Source organism: Oncorhynchus masou, chromosome 27, assembly GCF_036934945.1.
Source record: "Oncorhynchus masou masou isolate Uvic2021 chromosome 27, UVic_Omas_1.1, whole genome shotgun sequence".
NCBI classification, from domain to species: Eukaryota; Metazoa; Chordata; class Actinopteri; order Salmoniformes; family Salmonidae; genus Oncorhynchus; species Oncorhynchus masou.
The window spans coordinates 21,816,911-21,831,994 of record NC_088238.1 but is presented as its reverse complement, the minus strand read 5'-3'; the positions used below and the strand labels follow the sequence as shown (position 1 = coordinate 21,831,994).

The 15,084-nt window shown below is 46.2% G+C and overlaps 1 protein-coding gene across 1 annotated transcript in view; it reads right to left on the bottom strand.

The window, feature by feature from the left end:
- LOC135515783 (membrane-associated guanylate kinase, WW and PDZ domain-containing protein 2-like) overlaps positions 1 to 15,084 on the bottom strand; it is a 308,130-nt gene that overhangs the window by 15,109 nt on the left and 277,937 nt on the right. Inside the window, 7 exon segments of the mRNA XM_064939514.1 lie at positions 180 to 365; positions 963 to 1,229; positions 2,060 to 2,252; positions 2,623 to 2,738; positions 3,328 to 3,369; positions 7,918 to 8,140; positions 11,526 to 11,557. Coding sequence (XP_064795586.1) covers positions 180 to 365; positions 963 to 1,229; positions 2,060 to 2,252; positions 2,623 to 2,738; positions 3,328 to 3,369; positions 7,918 to 8,140; positions 11,526 to 11,557 — 1,059 coding nt within the window.

Genomic DNA, 15,084 nt, shown 5'->3' with positions numbered 1-15,084 from the left:
AAAAAAGGATGTAAAACTGTCTGTACAGTAAGACAATGTGCTGCATTTAAGATGACAAACAGTTTTAACAACAGTCCCCGAAAGTCCCCCCACATCTACATTATACAGTTCTCTACTGACCCCTTGGTCCCCCCATTATCTCCAGTCTACTGACCGTTGCCCCCCCCCGTCTCACTCACCTTCCTGTGGTATGATCCGGAGGGTGACGCTGAGGCCAGCGTCCTTGATGAGCTTGACGATGTCGGCGTGGGGCATGTTGATGATGGACTGGCTGTTCACCGCCAGGATGCGGTCACCCACCTTCAGTTTGCCACAGCGGTCCGCCGGGCTGCCGTCGATGATACGGCCAATCTTATGGGGCACGCCTGGGATGGGAGGAGAGGCGGAGGACAAAACACACAGAGTGAGAGACACACAGATATGGTTAGTTGAGGATGGGTCTGAGTTCAGGCTAATCTTACTGGTTGGATGCTTTCTTTCCATCTCTCCCTCTCTTCTTTCTATCTAAGTTGCTCGCTCTTTTCACATTTCTCCCGCCCCCTCTCAGCTTATGTAAGACAGCTGGCTGTATGCACGGTGAGTGTGGGCAGGGCACTAAGAGGCGCCACGGCGTACTGGAGCCTCGCTACCTCAGATCCGAGGGACTGATACAGTCAGGAAACCATTTGGAATTGAGACGGGTTAGATGGTTAGACGAGGAGTACATGGTTCAAAAATACAGGTGTTACATTTTTTATATGGTTGTGACCTCTTCCTCTCAGCAATTTCTGTCAAAATGGATTTGGTTTTCTCTGCTTGGAACGACCGTATCTGCTGGACTAAAATGCATTAAAACTCAAGAGCATAATAATATGCGTAGCCTTCCCTTTTAAGGTGAAATTGCCATAAGGCAGTACATTTGTAATGTAAACAACCCATGGACATGCAATAACACACGTGCACACAAACAGAGCAGCACTCACTGATGGCGGCGGCGGTCTCGGGCCGGTTGAGCGAGCTGATGATGACGAATCCAAACCCTTCACTCTCCTTGCGGTGGATAATGACATCACTCGGTGGCTGCTGCACGCTGGTCGGCTCTCCGTCTGTGGTGCTACCTGTACCCATGGCGTCAGTGGGTGGGGCTGCGTTGTTGCCAGGATACGTGACATTGGTGAAGTCGCTGCGTGGGGAGCTGTGCTGGGTGGACACAGAGCCGGGGCTGCGGCCGTTCTCTGGACACGGCTCACCTGTGGGGGGGGGGTGTAACAGAGCGCTGAGTTAACCTGCTCACCTGCTCTGCTCTGCTCTCCACCACACCACACTGCAGCCCAGCACAGCACTCATCAATGGACAAAGACTGGCCCTGTCTGGACTGGCTATCAGATCAGAGAAAGGTCATGGTTTCTCTCACACCTCATTGGCTGTATTGTTGCATCCAAAGATCTTTTTAATGCAAAAGAAAACCTCCATTGAAGATATCTGTAGATACAATCGAACTAACATTCCCTCAAAACCAAGATGTCATGTTAGAGCTCATTACATCTTCTTCAGTGATCAAGGTTGAACTGACGGTAGTGTGACCTCTGGGAGAGACAGAGTCTTGACACCTCCAAAAGTGTTACTTTGAATCAAACATTCGAGGGATGAAAGGCAAGACCACGGACGACACGGATGAGACAGACAGCCTTTCATGACTGGAGACGGAAGGAGAAGAGGGAGACAGAGGAGGGGAGACGGGATCTCACCAGGGTGGCTGTGCTCTCCTCCCCAGGCACCAAAGGCAGCCGGAGCGTAAGCTGACATAAGGGAATGGGGAGATCTGAGGGGGGAAGGTGTGTGTAGAGGGCTGCTACACTCATCACACAGCAGGCTCTTGCAGCTCTACAATTCAAGGTACAATACAACAGCCAGACTCCACATAAGACCAGAGAAAGGAAGACTATCAGGCCTTCTTGGAGTAGGATGAATTTGACCCTAGAAGATGCTCTAAGGTCAGAGTTCCGTTTTCCTCCCTAATGATTAGGATTAGGAGTTTTCAGTAAATTGATCCTAGATCTGTCCCCTCCCATCCTCTCACCTGGGCCCTGTAGCCTCCTCCTGATGGTGAGGTTGACTTGTCCATTGCGGGCGGCGCCGTGCATCAGGTCGATAACGTAGCGGTGGGGCTTCCCCGCCACCGGGATCCCGTCCACGAAGATGAGCTCATCGCCTGGCCGCAGGCGCCCGTCTCTGTCTGCAGGGCTCTTCTCTATGATGGCCCCAATCAGAATCTGTTTATGGGAAAAATACCAATCAGAACGCATGGAGAGCTAGGGGTAGGGGTTAAAAAGTCGGTTGACCAATCAGAGGGCTGGATTCATAAAAGGACTACATTGAAGTGATGGTCAAGTGGACAAGGAACATGCAGGGAGTAACTGTATGTGAAATGACATGTATAAGTGGTTGTTATGTCAGTGGTGTTACGAATAAATATGTGGCTCCATGTTTGCGCTGAGTGTTACTCTACAGACAATTAACCAGTAACCATCCACAGCAGCATCACCAGTCTCTCAGTGAGTCAGTCAGGGTTCAGGGTTAGATATGCATGTAGTGGGTTAGAGAGGAGAAAATGACAGGGTTCCACGCCCATCTCATACGAGCCTTCTCACGGGTGTCCGGACTCACAGGCTGACCCGCCTCGTCTCCCCCAAGGATGCGGAAGCCGAAGCCGGACTTCTGCCTCCTCAGGTGGACCTCCACCTCCTGGTACTCTGCCCCTGGGGTCAAGGAACAGACAACACCTGTGACACGTGTTGACCTTGGAGTGCCCGCAGTCTGTCTAATTTATGTGGAGCCAGAGGATTATTGATCACACATTGCGGAAGGTAACACATGACATTAAAGGCACTGTTATTCCTGTGTTTTATATAATATTGTACAACAGCTGATGGAACTAACACTAAAAGTGTGAACATTTTTTATCAGTGTTATTTCCTGGTAGTTGCTTGTTGAAAAGAATCGACACAGGACACAGGTTAATAGACCAATAACAAAGAGAGTTCCAAACTTCTCTGCCAATAACAGCTAGTTTTCAGTTTTCCCCTCCACACTCAAACCAGACAGTTCTTGCGAAATTCTTGCTTGAGAATGTTTCTTGGGCTAAAAAGCCAATTTTGCCCATTTTAATGGAAATCTATTACTGTAAGGCACTTATTTGTTACCCAGGAATGATTTGAGACTGATATAAAATGACTGCATTGGGCCTTTAATGCGTTGCAAATTAAATGAAATGTTTCAGAAAAAAAGACAACATTTAGAATAATCCCTTTTCCTCCCTGGAGTCTTCTTCAGGGCCAACGTACATACCAGAGTGGTCCACAGAGAAGATGGTCCGTGGCAGGCCTGGCTCTGTGTGTGGGGGGGGGGGAGATTGAGGGAGCACCCATAAACAATAATACAACACACACACTGTCTTACAACTGTCTCACTCAGAGCAGACTACTAAAAAGACTCTGAGACTAGAGCAAGACAGAAAAAGACTTGCCTCAGCACATTGTCTGCACAGAGTTCCTACATCATCCATTACACTGTGGAAAAGAAGTGCTTAGGGCTTTTAATACAGCTATCTTTTTATTTACAGTATGTGTTACGGGAGCAGAAACTCATCTGCAATCAGGCCTTTACTGGAAAGCAGAATGATTTGTGGCATAGTCATATTCATTACCCTGAAAACCCTTTCCTATGAAATGAAGTAGAGCGGGTCAAAGTGACTGTGATGAGAAATGGGCTCTATTTACAGCAGGTTTAATCACGGAGACCAGTGTCCGCTGGGATACCAGAGGAATTCATTGAGGAAACAAAGATGCCGGATGACACATGAGGAGACTGACTGACAAGTCTTACCACGGAACCCATATACAGTGTTTTAAGTTCATATTAAATAAGATTGCTGGATAAAATACTAATCGATGTTGGCAGAAGATAAGGACAGAATGACCTTGCTGGCTAGAGGATGATTTTGGTATATTCCAGACTGTTGCAGTTTACATAAAGTACACAATTCATAAATCTCCATCTAACTCCAGCTCTCTCACATGCAATGGGGTCTCTTGGTTCCCTACTAGAATAAAGGCATCCAATTACAGATGTAGGATCTTAATTTGACCACTCTATTGTTACTGAGAATTTTCCTACACAGCAGGAAATATAAATGTGTAGTGTAATAAAGCTTGAAAAGGATTCTAAAGTTTGGAATATATATTATCAACCCCTACATTTATCCCATGAATTATAACCTGTTTTATTTCCTGTTTTATTTCCTGCATGATTCTTTTCCAGCTGTAGAAAACCTTATCAACATTCAGTGGAAGCTACACTGACTTGTCTATGGTTGTGGGATATGGGTGCATTTTTTTCTCTAACAGCCTGTATTGGTCTCCAGGCTATATTGGGAACAGTGCTAGTTAGATAAGGTTACTGAAAAATACCAATGTTCATGACCTAGAACTCCCACACCACTGAGGGAAACAAGTAAAGTGTTCCTAAATGTTGCCCTGTGCCTCAACCCTGTTAACCTGACTGACCAACAGTCTGCACGTGTAGCCTAGCAGCGAACAGCACTTTGGGGGCATGTTACATGGAGGGGACAGATACTTAACACTAAACTGAACAAGGGACTAAAGGAGAGAAAGAAATGATGGAAGAGGGAGAAACAAAGAGAGAGAGAGAAGTGAGTGAGACAGAGAGAGAGGAGAGAGGGAAAGAGACAGAGAGAGGAGAGAGGGAAAGAGACAGAGAGAGAGAGAGGGAAAGAGACAGAGAGAGAGGAGAGAGGGAAAGAGACAGAGAGAGAGGAGAGAGGGAAAGACAGAGAGAGAGGAGAGAGGGAAAGAGAGAGAGAGAGGGAAAAGAGACAGAGAGAGAGAGGGAAAGAGACAGAGAGAGAGGGAAAGAGAGGGGAAGAGACAAAGAGAGAGAGGAGAGAGGGAAAGAGACAGAGAGAGAGAGAGAGAGAGAGAGACAGAGACAGAGGAGAGAGGGAAAGACAGAGAGAGAGGAGAGAGGGAAAGAGAGAGAGAGAGAGGAGAGAGGGAAAGAGACAGAGAGAGAGAGAAAAAGAGACAGAGAGAGAGAGACAGTGACAGAGGAGAGAGAGAGCGACAGACATACAGAGAAAGAGAGAGAGAAATGCAGATAGAAAGAGAGAGAGGGAGAGAAAGAGACAGACAGACACAGAGAGAGAGAGAAATGCAGATAGAAAGAGAGAGAGGGAGAGAGAGACGGAAAGAGATAGAGAGAGAGAAAAAGAGACAGAGGGAGAGAAGAGAGACAGTGACAGAGGAGAGAGAGAGCAACAGACAGACAGACAGAGAAAGAGAGACAGAGAGAGAGAGAGAAAAATGCAGATAGAAAGAGAGAGAGAGAAAGAGACAGACACAGAGACACAGAGAGAGAGAGAGAAAATGCAGACAGAAAGAGAGAGAGGGAGAGAAAGGAAAGCTACAGAGAAAGATTGACCGAGACGCTGGAAGGCCTTGACGTGGAGTTCTTCCGACAGCCCTGTCCTCTTTAATAAAGGTTGTGTTGCGTAAGCGCGCACACAGCTTGTCTCTCTCCTCACCTACGACTGACTCAGGCCCACAGAGATTCTACCATAGAGAGGAGCAGAGCATTATCATCGTCCACCGGCTAGAGCCTCGCATGTCAATCATGAAGCCTCAATGGTACATCAAGCTGCACGGACATAACAGAAACTAGCACTGTCACTAGCACTGGTCAAAAGGATGAGTGCACTTTATGTTCAGAATCATACAGTAGATATGACTACTGATGTCAAAAACCAATGGTATACTGTCGTACAAATCTTTCTACAGAGCATATCTTGGCAACCCAGTTAAAAGCTTGGTCGTACACTCAATGAACTGAAAGGAAATCCCTATGCTTGTACCCCTGACAGGATCTTTAATGGCTAAAATATAATTGTTGGCTCCTAAAGTTTATAGCGGCCTATAGGAAGACAGGTTGTTGGCTGAGATGTTCCTGGGAAAAAATGTCTAATTTGACTATACACTCTGGCAGAACATCGACTGGAGGCAGAGAGCCACGATTCAGAGATTCCCCTAACGAAGGAGTCTAGACCAAATACACATGTATCAACATCAAGTCATCTGTCAGCACTAAGATAAAAGTATAAACTCTTAAACCGTTGTCATACTCCATCATATTTACAGAAATACATCTCCAGACAAAACAACATAATGCATCTCATTCTGCAGAACTCAGATAACCCAGACTATGTCCCTATAGGAACAGAACCCAGACTATGTCCCTATAGGAACAGAACCCAGACAACCCAGACTATGTCCCTATAGGAACAGAACCCAGACAACCCAGACTATGTCCCTATAGGAACAGAACCCAGACAACCCAGACTATGTCCCTATAGGAACAGAACCCAGACAACCCAGACTATGTCCCTATAGGAACAGAACCCAGACAACCCAGACTATGTCCCTATAGGAACAGAACCCAGACAACCCAGGAACAGAACCCAGACAACCCAGACTATGTCCCTATAGGAACAGAACCCAGACAACCCAGACTATGTCCCTATAGGAACAGAACCCAGACATGTCCCTATAGGAACAGAACCCACACAGACTATGTCCCTATAGGAACAGACAACCCAGACTATGTCCCTATAGGAACAGAACCCAGACAACCCAGACTATGTCCCTATAGGAACAGAACCCAGACTATGTCCCTATAGGAACAGAACCCACACAACCCAGACTATGTCCCTATAGGAACATAACCCAGACTATGTCCCTATAGGAACAGAACCCAGACAACCCAGACTATGTCCCTATAGGAACAGAACCCAGACAACCCAGACTATGTCCCTATAGGAACAGAACCCACACAACCCAGACTATGTCCCTATAGAAACAGAACCCAGACAACCAGACTATGTCCCTATAGGAACAGAACCCACACAACCCAGACTATGTCCCTATAGGAACAGAACCCACACAACCCAGACTATGTCCCTATAGGAACAGAACCCAGACTATGCCCCTATAGGAACAGAACCCAGACTATGTCCCTAGGAACATGACCCAGATATCCCTATAGGAACATGACCCAGATAACCCAGACTATGTCCCTATAGGAACAGAACCCAGATAACCCAGACTATGTCCCTATAGGAACAGAACCCACACAACCCAGACTATATCCCTATAGGAACATAACCCAGACTATGTCCCTATAGGAACAGAACCCAGACAACCCAGACTATGTCCCTATAGGAACAGAACCCACACAACCCAGACTATGTCCCTATAGGAACAGAACCCAGACAACCAGACTATGTCCCTATAGGAACAGAACCCACACAACCCAGACTATGTTCCTATAGGAACAGAACCCACACAACCCAGACTATGTCCCTATAGGAACAGAACCCAGACTATGCCCCTATAGGAACAGAACCCAGACTATGTCCCTATTGGAACATGACCCAGATAACCCAGACTATGTCCCTATAGGAACATGACCCAGATAACCCAGACTATGTCCCTATATGAACAGGACCCAGATAACCCAGACTATGTCCCTATATGAACAGGACCCAGATAACCCAGACTATATCCCTATAGGAACAGAACCCAGACAACCCAGACTATGTCCCTATAGGAACAGAACCCAGACTATGTCCCTATAGGAACAGAACAGGTGGAGCTGAGGCCATTGTTATATTGCACTATGGAGCCCTGACTACTGTTCACAAGGGCTACAATGATTCATTCAGGAGAGGAGGTGTGTGTGTGTGTATATGAGTGTGTTTGTGTGCATCTTCATTGGTCCACCTGTTCAGAAGAACATTAACCCCTGGAACCCCAGACAGATATTATGGGGCTGTTGTTGTTGTACTAGTGTGTTTCCAGTACTTACGCCTACTACTCTCATAGATAGCCCTGGACTTCTCATAGAGGTCATAGGGGTCGGGCCTGCTCAGATCAAAGCCCTCGGGGAGGGCAGAGTCTGGGACTGAGGCCCTGTGGAGGTGGCGGGTCAGGAAGGGGGCGTTGTGGGGGACAACGGGGGCAGACAGACTGGTCTGGGGGCTGCCCTGACCCCCTCCCTGGCCTTGGGCCGCGTCCCACTGCTCCAACACCTGTAAACACATCAGACATCAGGGCATTGGTTCAGTCTCCACCACCCCTACCCTGGTTCTCACCCGGTCCTTACGCACTGACATCCCTAAGGGATGCAAGGGGCGCTGTCCTGGTACTCTAACAACTTCCTCTTAGACGAACCAAATGAGGTGAGAGCAGGTAGCAAAGCTATTCATAGTATACAGGTGGGGACAGAGGCCTTCAAGGACGTCATCGACTTCATTGACCTCTGTCATTCACTACAGCAGTCTAATATTAGTGGGAGTAGTAATGCAGCAAAGCAACATGAGCACCAGCCGGCGGCGACTAATTAAAAGCAACAACAAAGATGAAGAGAGGGGAGGTGAAGAAACGTTTTAAAGGAAATAAAAGATGCCGAGGCTTATTAAAGCAGGTCTGGAAAAGCAGTGTGTTAATTATGCAGAAGGAGAGAGAGCACAGGCACACCAGTTCAGGGCTGCTGGGAGGAAGAGGGAGGCAGGCGGAGAGCATATTAAACATGTCAGTGTGCCACTGTCGTCGTCGTCGGCAGACGACAAATGGCCAAAGTGGGCACACAGAGGGTACTGGCCCAGTGTAGAGTGGCTACGGCCCAAGACTTCTATGATAGAGACTGTAGTGGATGCTAGAGGGGCATGGTGATAGGAGGAGTGCAAACACACAGAATTCAACCCCCTCAGAGAATCTCTTGGATGAACCTGTGTGTCTGTGTGTGTGTCTGTGTGTCTGTGTGTGTGTGTGTGTGTGTGTGTGTGTGTGTTCTGCAACTATAATGGAATGTAGATGTGGTGGATAATGTGTGGTGTCTCTATTGTGGAAAACACTATTGTGGTGTCTCCAATACAATGCAGAAAAGCCAGCAATGCTAGTGTCAAAACAGGTTTGTTTAGTTCCAATTACTCTCAGCAGCGTTGAATCCCAAACCACTCAGTGTGCGTCCAGGAGAAAAAGAGAGAAGTGGTAATTTATGCGGGCGTACAACCAAACAATGCAGCTAAATGCTTAAGTGCATAAAATATGATTTCTCTTCCAATTTGAAATAAGCACCACATTGATTATTCTAAGTGATACACACTATCACCTATTTTGACAAGCTGAGCTGCTTTCTTGTGTTGTGCAAATGACAGTTGTCTTTAGAAAACAGAGTGGTGTTGATGAGATAGTGAAGATGACACATTGGTATGTTAGGATGACAGTGAGAATGATAGTTGTCTATAGTACCACCCCATAAAATGACTCGTTTGATATCAGGAGCTGTATAAAAAGATGCTGCCAAGGCACCTAGTTCCATCGGACCAAGGCAAAATCAAAGTGTTCCCACTCGGTGTGTTTCCGCCCATCTCTGCTACTGATCTTCGGAATGTCTGAGTGTCTGGCCGTGTAATGGCAGGGTGACAGTCAGGGGATCTTATTAAGTCTGGACCAGACTATAGCACTATCACTTCCCCTACCTCCTCCTCCGTCTCTCTCTCCCTCCATCTATTACGCTGTCTGTACTAAGTGAAGTATGAAGTATGTCAGTCTTTCCTAACTGGCCCTGAGAGGGATAATGTTGTTTTGAATTGAATCTTTCCCCCTCATTTAGTCACGGGCAGTCAGGATCTTTAAGACTGTATGACCTGTGTGTGTGGCTAGAGACTGCTGTTTCCTACACACAATACTCTCAGGTCCGGCCATAAATTGACTCTGCATCCACACCAATAGTACTACATATATTCTGTTCTTCACTCTCATGACTATATGAGAATATACTCATATATGCACAGGCTTTGTTCCAAACTGAATTCGGAAGGCAGGGCATCGTTATTACTTGTACCAACTTTGAGTCACAATTACAGAACTACCCTAGTCTCAGTTTTTAAACTTTGTATCCATGTCGGATTATTTGGGCTGAGATTCTTTGGGCTATGGAAATCGTCTTGGAACTAATGATATCCAATTAAACCTGGGCTGAACTCTGGACTCTGTGTTGGGGGCGGTTGGCAGCTGCTGTCGCTCTGAAGCCTGTTCTGCCTCTTCTCCACCACAGCTGAATGTGTGGAGAGGAACAAACACACGCTAGGGGGAGAGAGAGAGAGAAAGAGAAGCTTCAGCTGGACCGCCTGCCTGCCTGACTCCATAGCTATTTTCCCAGGCACTTCTTCTCCGGAAGCTCAGATTCAGAATTACCATTAATCTGCTGGAAACTGAGAGATTCAACAAAGAGGAGAACAGAAATGAGCTACAATGAGGAAAAATCCATGTGAGGGCTTGAGAGAGCTGCTGACAAGAAGGGATAACACAAAGACTGCTTCTTCTGAGTCCATGGATGTGTGGAACGTTATGATCTGTCGCCGGAGACTCCACAAATGAGCCGGGGTTAGGAGCTGGTTAGCTATATCAGAGCCAAACTAGAACATGAAGTAGCATGAAATGGGATGCGCGCACACACACACACCTTGTTTCTTGGCAATACACCATGTCTAACTCAACTCAGAGAGTGCTCTCTGTTGCATGTTGTTGTGTTTATTGAGTGTTTGGTGACAGAGTCCACACAGACAGACCGACAGACGGACAGACAGGCAGAGGAGGTTTGAACAGAGGTGTCTAAGACATCTCAGACATGTTTAAAGTTTCAGCGTTCAACATGTTAGTACAATCTGTCTAGACAACATCGAAAAATACAACATTTGTATATTTTGTCTGACATATATGACATCGAGAAAACATAGATATGACAAAAGATGATCAGGAAAGATAGCCAAGTTAGTAGCAGCCTGGAGATGAAGGAAGAAGGGAAGAATGGATGAGTGATAATTCTCGGTATGACTGTTAGAAAAGGGTTCTCTCACTCTCTCTATCAGGGATACAGAGGAGCTGAGAGAAGGATGGAATGTTGAGGGGACCATGCCAACCCAGAGTCTGGACCATAGATATAGCATTACTAGAAGAGCATCTGGTCTAGCAGTTTGCATAGATGTAGACTGTCATGTGCATAGACATACACCACATAGAATGACCATCAATATTTATTTAGATCATGGCCCATCTGGCGCGGGGTATGACCAGTCTAGTAATTCTATATCTATGAGGGGGCCACTTAACCCTTTCCTCTGCATGTGATGGCAAGAGGAACGGTCCAACTCAAGGCCAGGATACAGCAGCAGCCGAGACACGACAACAGCACTACAGTTAGTATAAGGGAAGGGAATAGAATAGAGTAGTCATTCTCAGCTAAACAGCAGCAAGACTGCAGCCAAAGTTCAGAAGATATAGATTTAAGGTTATGTAGTAAAGTCAATCAGAGCAGCTCCAACATATATGCACAGTGCAGCCATTTTGTTAACTAAATGAGTCAATTAGAATTAATGGGAGAGCTGAGGCTCGGAAGACAATGCATTTTACCTGTTTAGGGGTCTTCCAGGGTGAATAGTGACCTGCAATAGTGAGAAAACAACAATGTTTAGCCTAGAGAGTAGTGGCAGCCATTACATTAGGTCTGAGCTGGTCTGTCTGTGTCTGAGGGCTACTCCATGAACAAAGGAAAGATAACAAAACTTAAACGGAATAAAACATTAAGAAACCAACGGAAAGATGACAGATTTGCACTAAAAGCAATGAGAGGGCTGCAAAATAATCCCACCCCAAGTGGTGCGATGCAATGTCCTTGAGAAGCAGATTCTTGAAGCACCAGAAAGACAATGGGGGTCAGAGAGGATCTTACAGTAACGTTGGTCTCCAAGCCAAGGGGACGTTGAAAACTGCCACCACCACAGTTGCGCAACACATGAAGAACACCTGCTCTTTCCATCACATAGACCGACCAGGTGAATCCAGGTGAAAGCTATGATCCCTATTTGATGTCACTTGTTAAATCCACTTTAACCAGTGTAGATGAAGGAGAGGTAACAGGTTAAATAAGGATTTGTAAGTCTTGAGACAACTGAGATATGGATGGTGTAAGTGTGCCATTCAGACGGTGACCAGGCAAGACACAAAACATTAGTACGTTTTGAACTGGGTCTGGTAGTAGGTGCCAGCTGCACCGGTTTGCGTCAAGAACTGAAACATTGCTGGGTTTTTCACGCTCAACAGTTTCCCGTGTGTATCAAGAATGGTCCACCACCCAAAGGACATCCAGTCAACTTGACACAACTTTGGCAAGAATTGGAGTCAACGTGGGCCAGCATCCCTGAGGAACGCTTTTGACACCTTGTAGAGTCCATGCCCAGACAAAGTGAGGCTGCTCTGAGGGTAAAATGGGGGGTGCAACTCAATATTAGGAAGGTGTTCCTAATGTTTGGTATACTCAGTGTATATATACACATTACCGTATGTGTTGCTAAATCATCCCAAATAATTGATCGGGGATCATATTGGGGAAGCCTTTACCAATATTTGGATAAACATCCAGGCTCGATCTTATAACAGAATTCTCTGTCATTGAATTTGCCTTACAGGGACAACGCTTGGTAAAAACCCCAGAGGTGATGGTCTGATAAAGAAAGAAATGGGATTCTCACAGAAGTATAATAGGTCATAACCTTAGAAAACCCTAAACTCTCCCCTGACTCTAAAGTTGGATTGAACTGATGAGATTGATTCGATAGGTGATGGGGCTTCACCATTCAACACAGGAGGGACTGTTTTCCACTGACAAATATAACCTACACAGTAAGTTTCCATGGCAGATTTGATACAATACAAGATATACACTACAGCCGTGGTTTTCAAACTGTTTCAGCGAGGACCCCATGTTTTCAGACTGTTTCAGCGAGGACCCCATGTTTTCAGACTGTTTCAGCGAGGACCCCATGTTTTCAGACTGTTTCAGCGAGGACCCCATGTTTTCAGACTGTTTCAGCGAGGACCCCATGTTTTCAGACTGTTTCAGCGAGGACCCCATGTTTTCAGACTGTTTCAGCGAGGACCCCATGTTTTCAGACTGTTTCAGCGAGGACCCCATGTTTTCAGACTGTTTCAGCGAGGACCCCATGTTTTCAGACTGTTTCAGCGAGGACCCCATGTTTTCAGACTGTTTCAGCGACCCCATGTTTTCAGACTGTTTCAGCGACCCCATGTTTTCAGACTGTTTCCCCCCATGTTTTCAGACTGTTTCAGCGAGGACCCCATGTTTTCAGACTGTTTCAGCGAGGACCCCATGTTTTCAGCCAAAATTTCCGGGGACCCCATTTTTTCCCTGAAGAATTTCTCGCGACCCCACCCCAAGTCAAATGACACAACTTTGAAATCGGTACATTTGGATTTCTACATCAACAAATAACCTTTTCTGCTTTTATCAAAATGACATTTTCTTCTTTTATCAAAATGAAAGGAAACCAATTAATATATTTACTCAATAAAATTATGTTTTATAAAAAACTTTTGTATATTTGTACCATCTGTCCTCAAATTTTTGGATCCAAAAATAATTCTACATATGATTTTATTTTGCAACCCCTACTGCAGTTCCAACGACCCCGAATCTCACTGCACTACAGTGTACAGAGCCGTGTAGGTCCTGTAATTGTGTGGTTTTAGCAAGTCATTGCATGCACTTAATTACATAATTTTCTAGCAGTCGTATGGACCTCTGCCTTGTATTGAATCATTCAGGGAACTGTAGTCACAACAGTCACAGCATGTGTGTGGGGTAATGACATATCACAACACTACTGTGCTTGGACCACATACTGCCAGGCCAGAGGGCTCCAACTGTTTCTCGGGTAAATATTCATATTCCAGGTAAAGGTGTCTACTTCTAATATATCAACATGGACTGATTGAAGGCGTATCAGAGGCGCTGTGTGAATGTGCAACGTTTTGGGAGGATTTTGGCCGGAGGGTAGTGTGAATGAATTGACTGTATCAGGAGTAGGTCATGTGTTTTCAATGGGAAAACAGAACCCACTTCGCCCCCATACCCCTCCCCTCCCCATACACCCATCTGTAAGCTGTAAATAATATGGGAAAACAGAACCCACTTTGCCCCCCATACCCCTCCCCTCCCCATACACCCATCTGTAAGCTGTAAATAATATGGGAAAACAGAACCCACTTCGCCCCCATACATACCCCATCTCCAGAACCCACTCCCCATACACCCATCTGTAAGCTGTAAATAATATGGGAAAACAGAACCCACTAAAATAATATGGGAAAACAGAACCCACTATGGGCTGTAAAAATATGGGAAAACAGAACCCACTTCGCCCCCCATACCCCTCCCTCCCCATACACCCATCTGTAAGCTGTAAATAATATGGGAAAACCCCTCCCCACTCCCCCCATACACCCCATCTGTAAGCTGTAAATAATATGGCCCCATACCCCTCCCCCTCCCCCAAACAGAACCCACTTCGCCCCCCATACCCCTCCCCTCCCCATACACCCATCTGTAAGCTGTAAATAATATGGGAAAACAGAACCCACTTCGCCCCCCATACCCCTCCCCTCCCCATACACCCATCTGAAGCTCCACTGCCACACTTCTATCTGTCCAGATCCTTCAGATCTGCAAACACCGAAGGGGCAGGGCGAGTCCTTACCCACCACCACTGTCATCTAAACAGGCCCAGCCAACATTTACTCAGCAAATGACAACATTCCACAATCTACTAGAACACATGATCACAACAAACAGAGTGTAACAGAATGCAGGAGTTCCAGCGGTGCTCTCAGAGCTAATGCAACGCAAGGCAGCAGTCTCACATCAAAAGACCCAGCTTCATAACACATACGGCCCAAACCATTCACTCCACATCGGTGCCCCCGGAGAAACGTTAAAAACAACAACAACAAACAACAGACTGTCTGTCTTCTCAATTCAATTTTCACCCTCTCCAGGAACAGAACGAGTGGATGCAAATCGTCGAGGATCGAATTAGCGAGTGGCTGCCTGCCTTAAATGCCAGGAGGCTTCCCAGCGCTAGTCTCTTTTTAAGGGCGCAATCACACCGTAAAC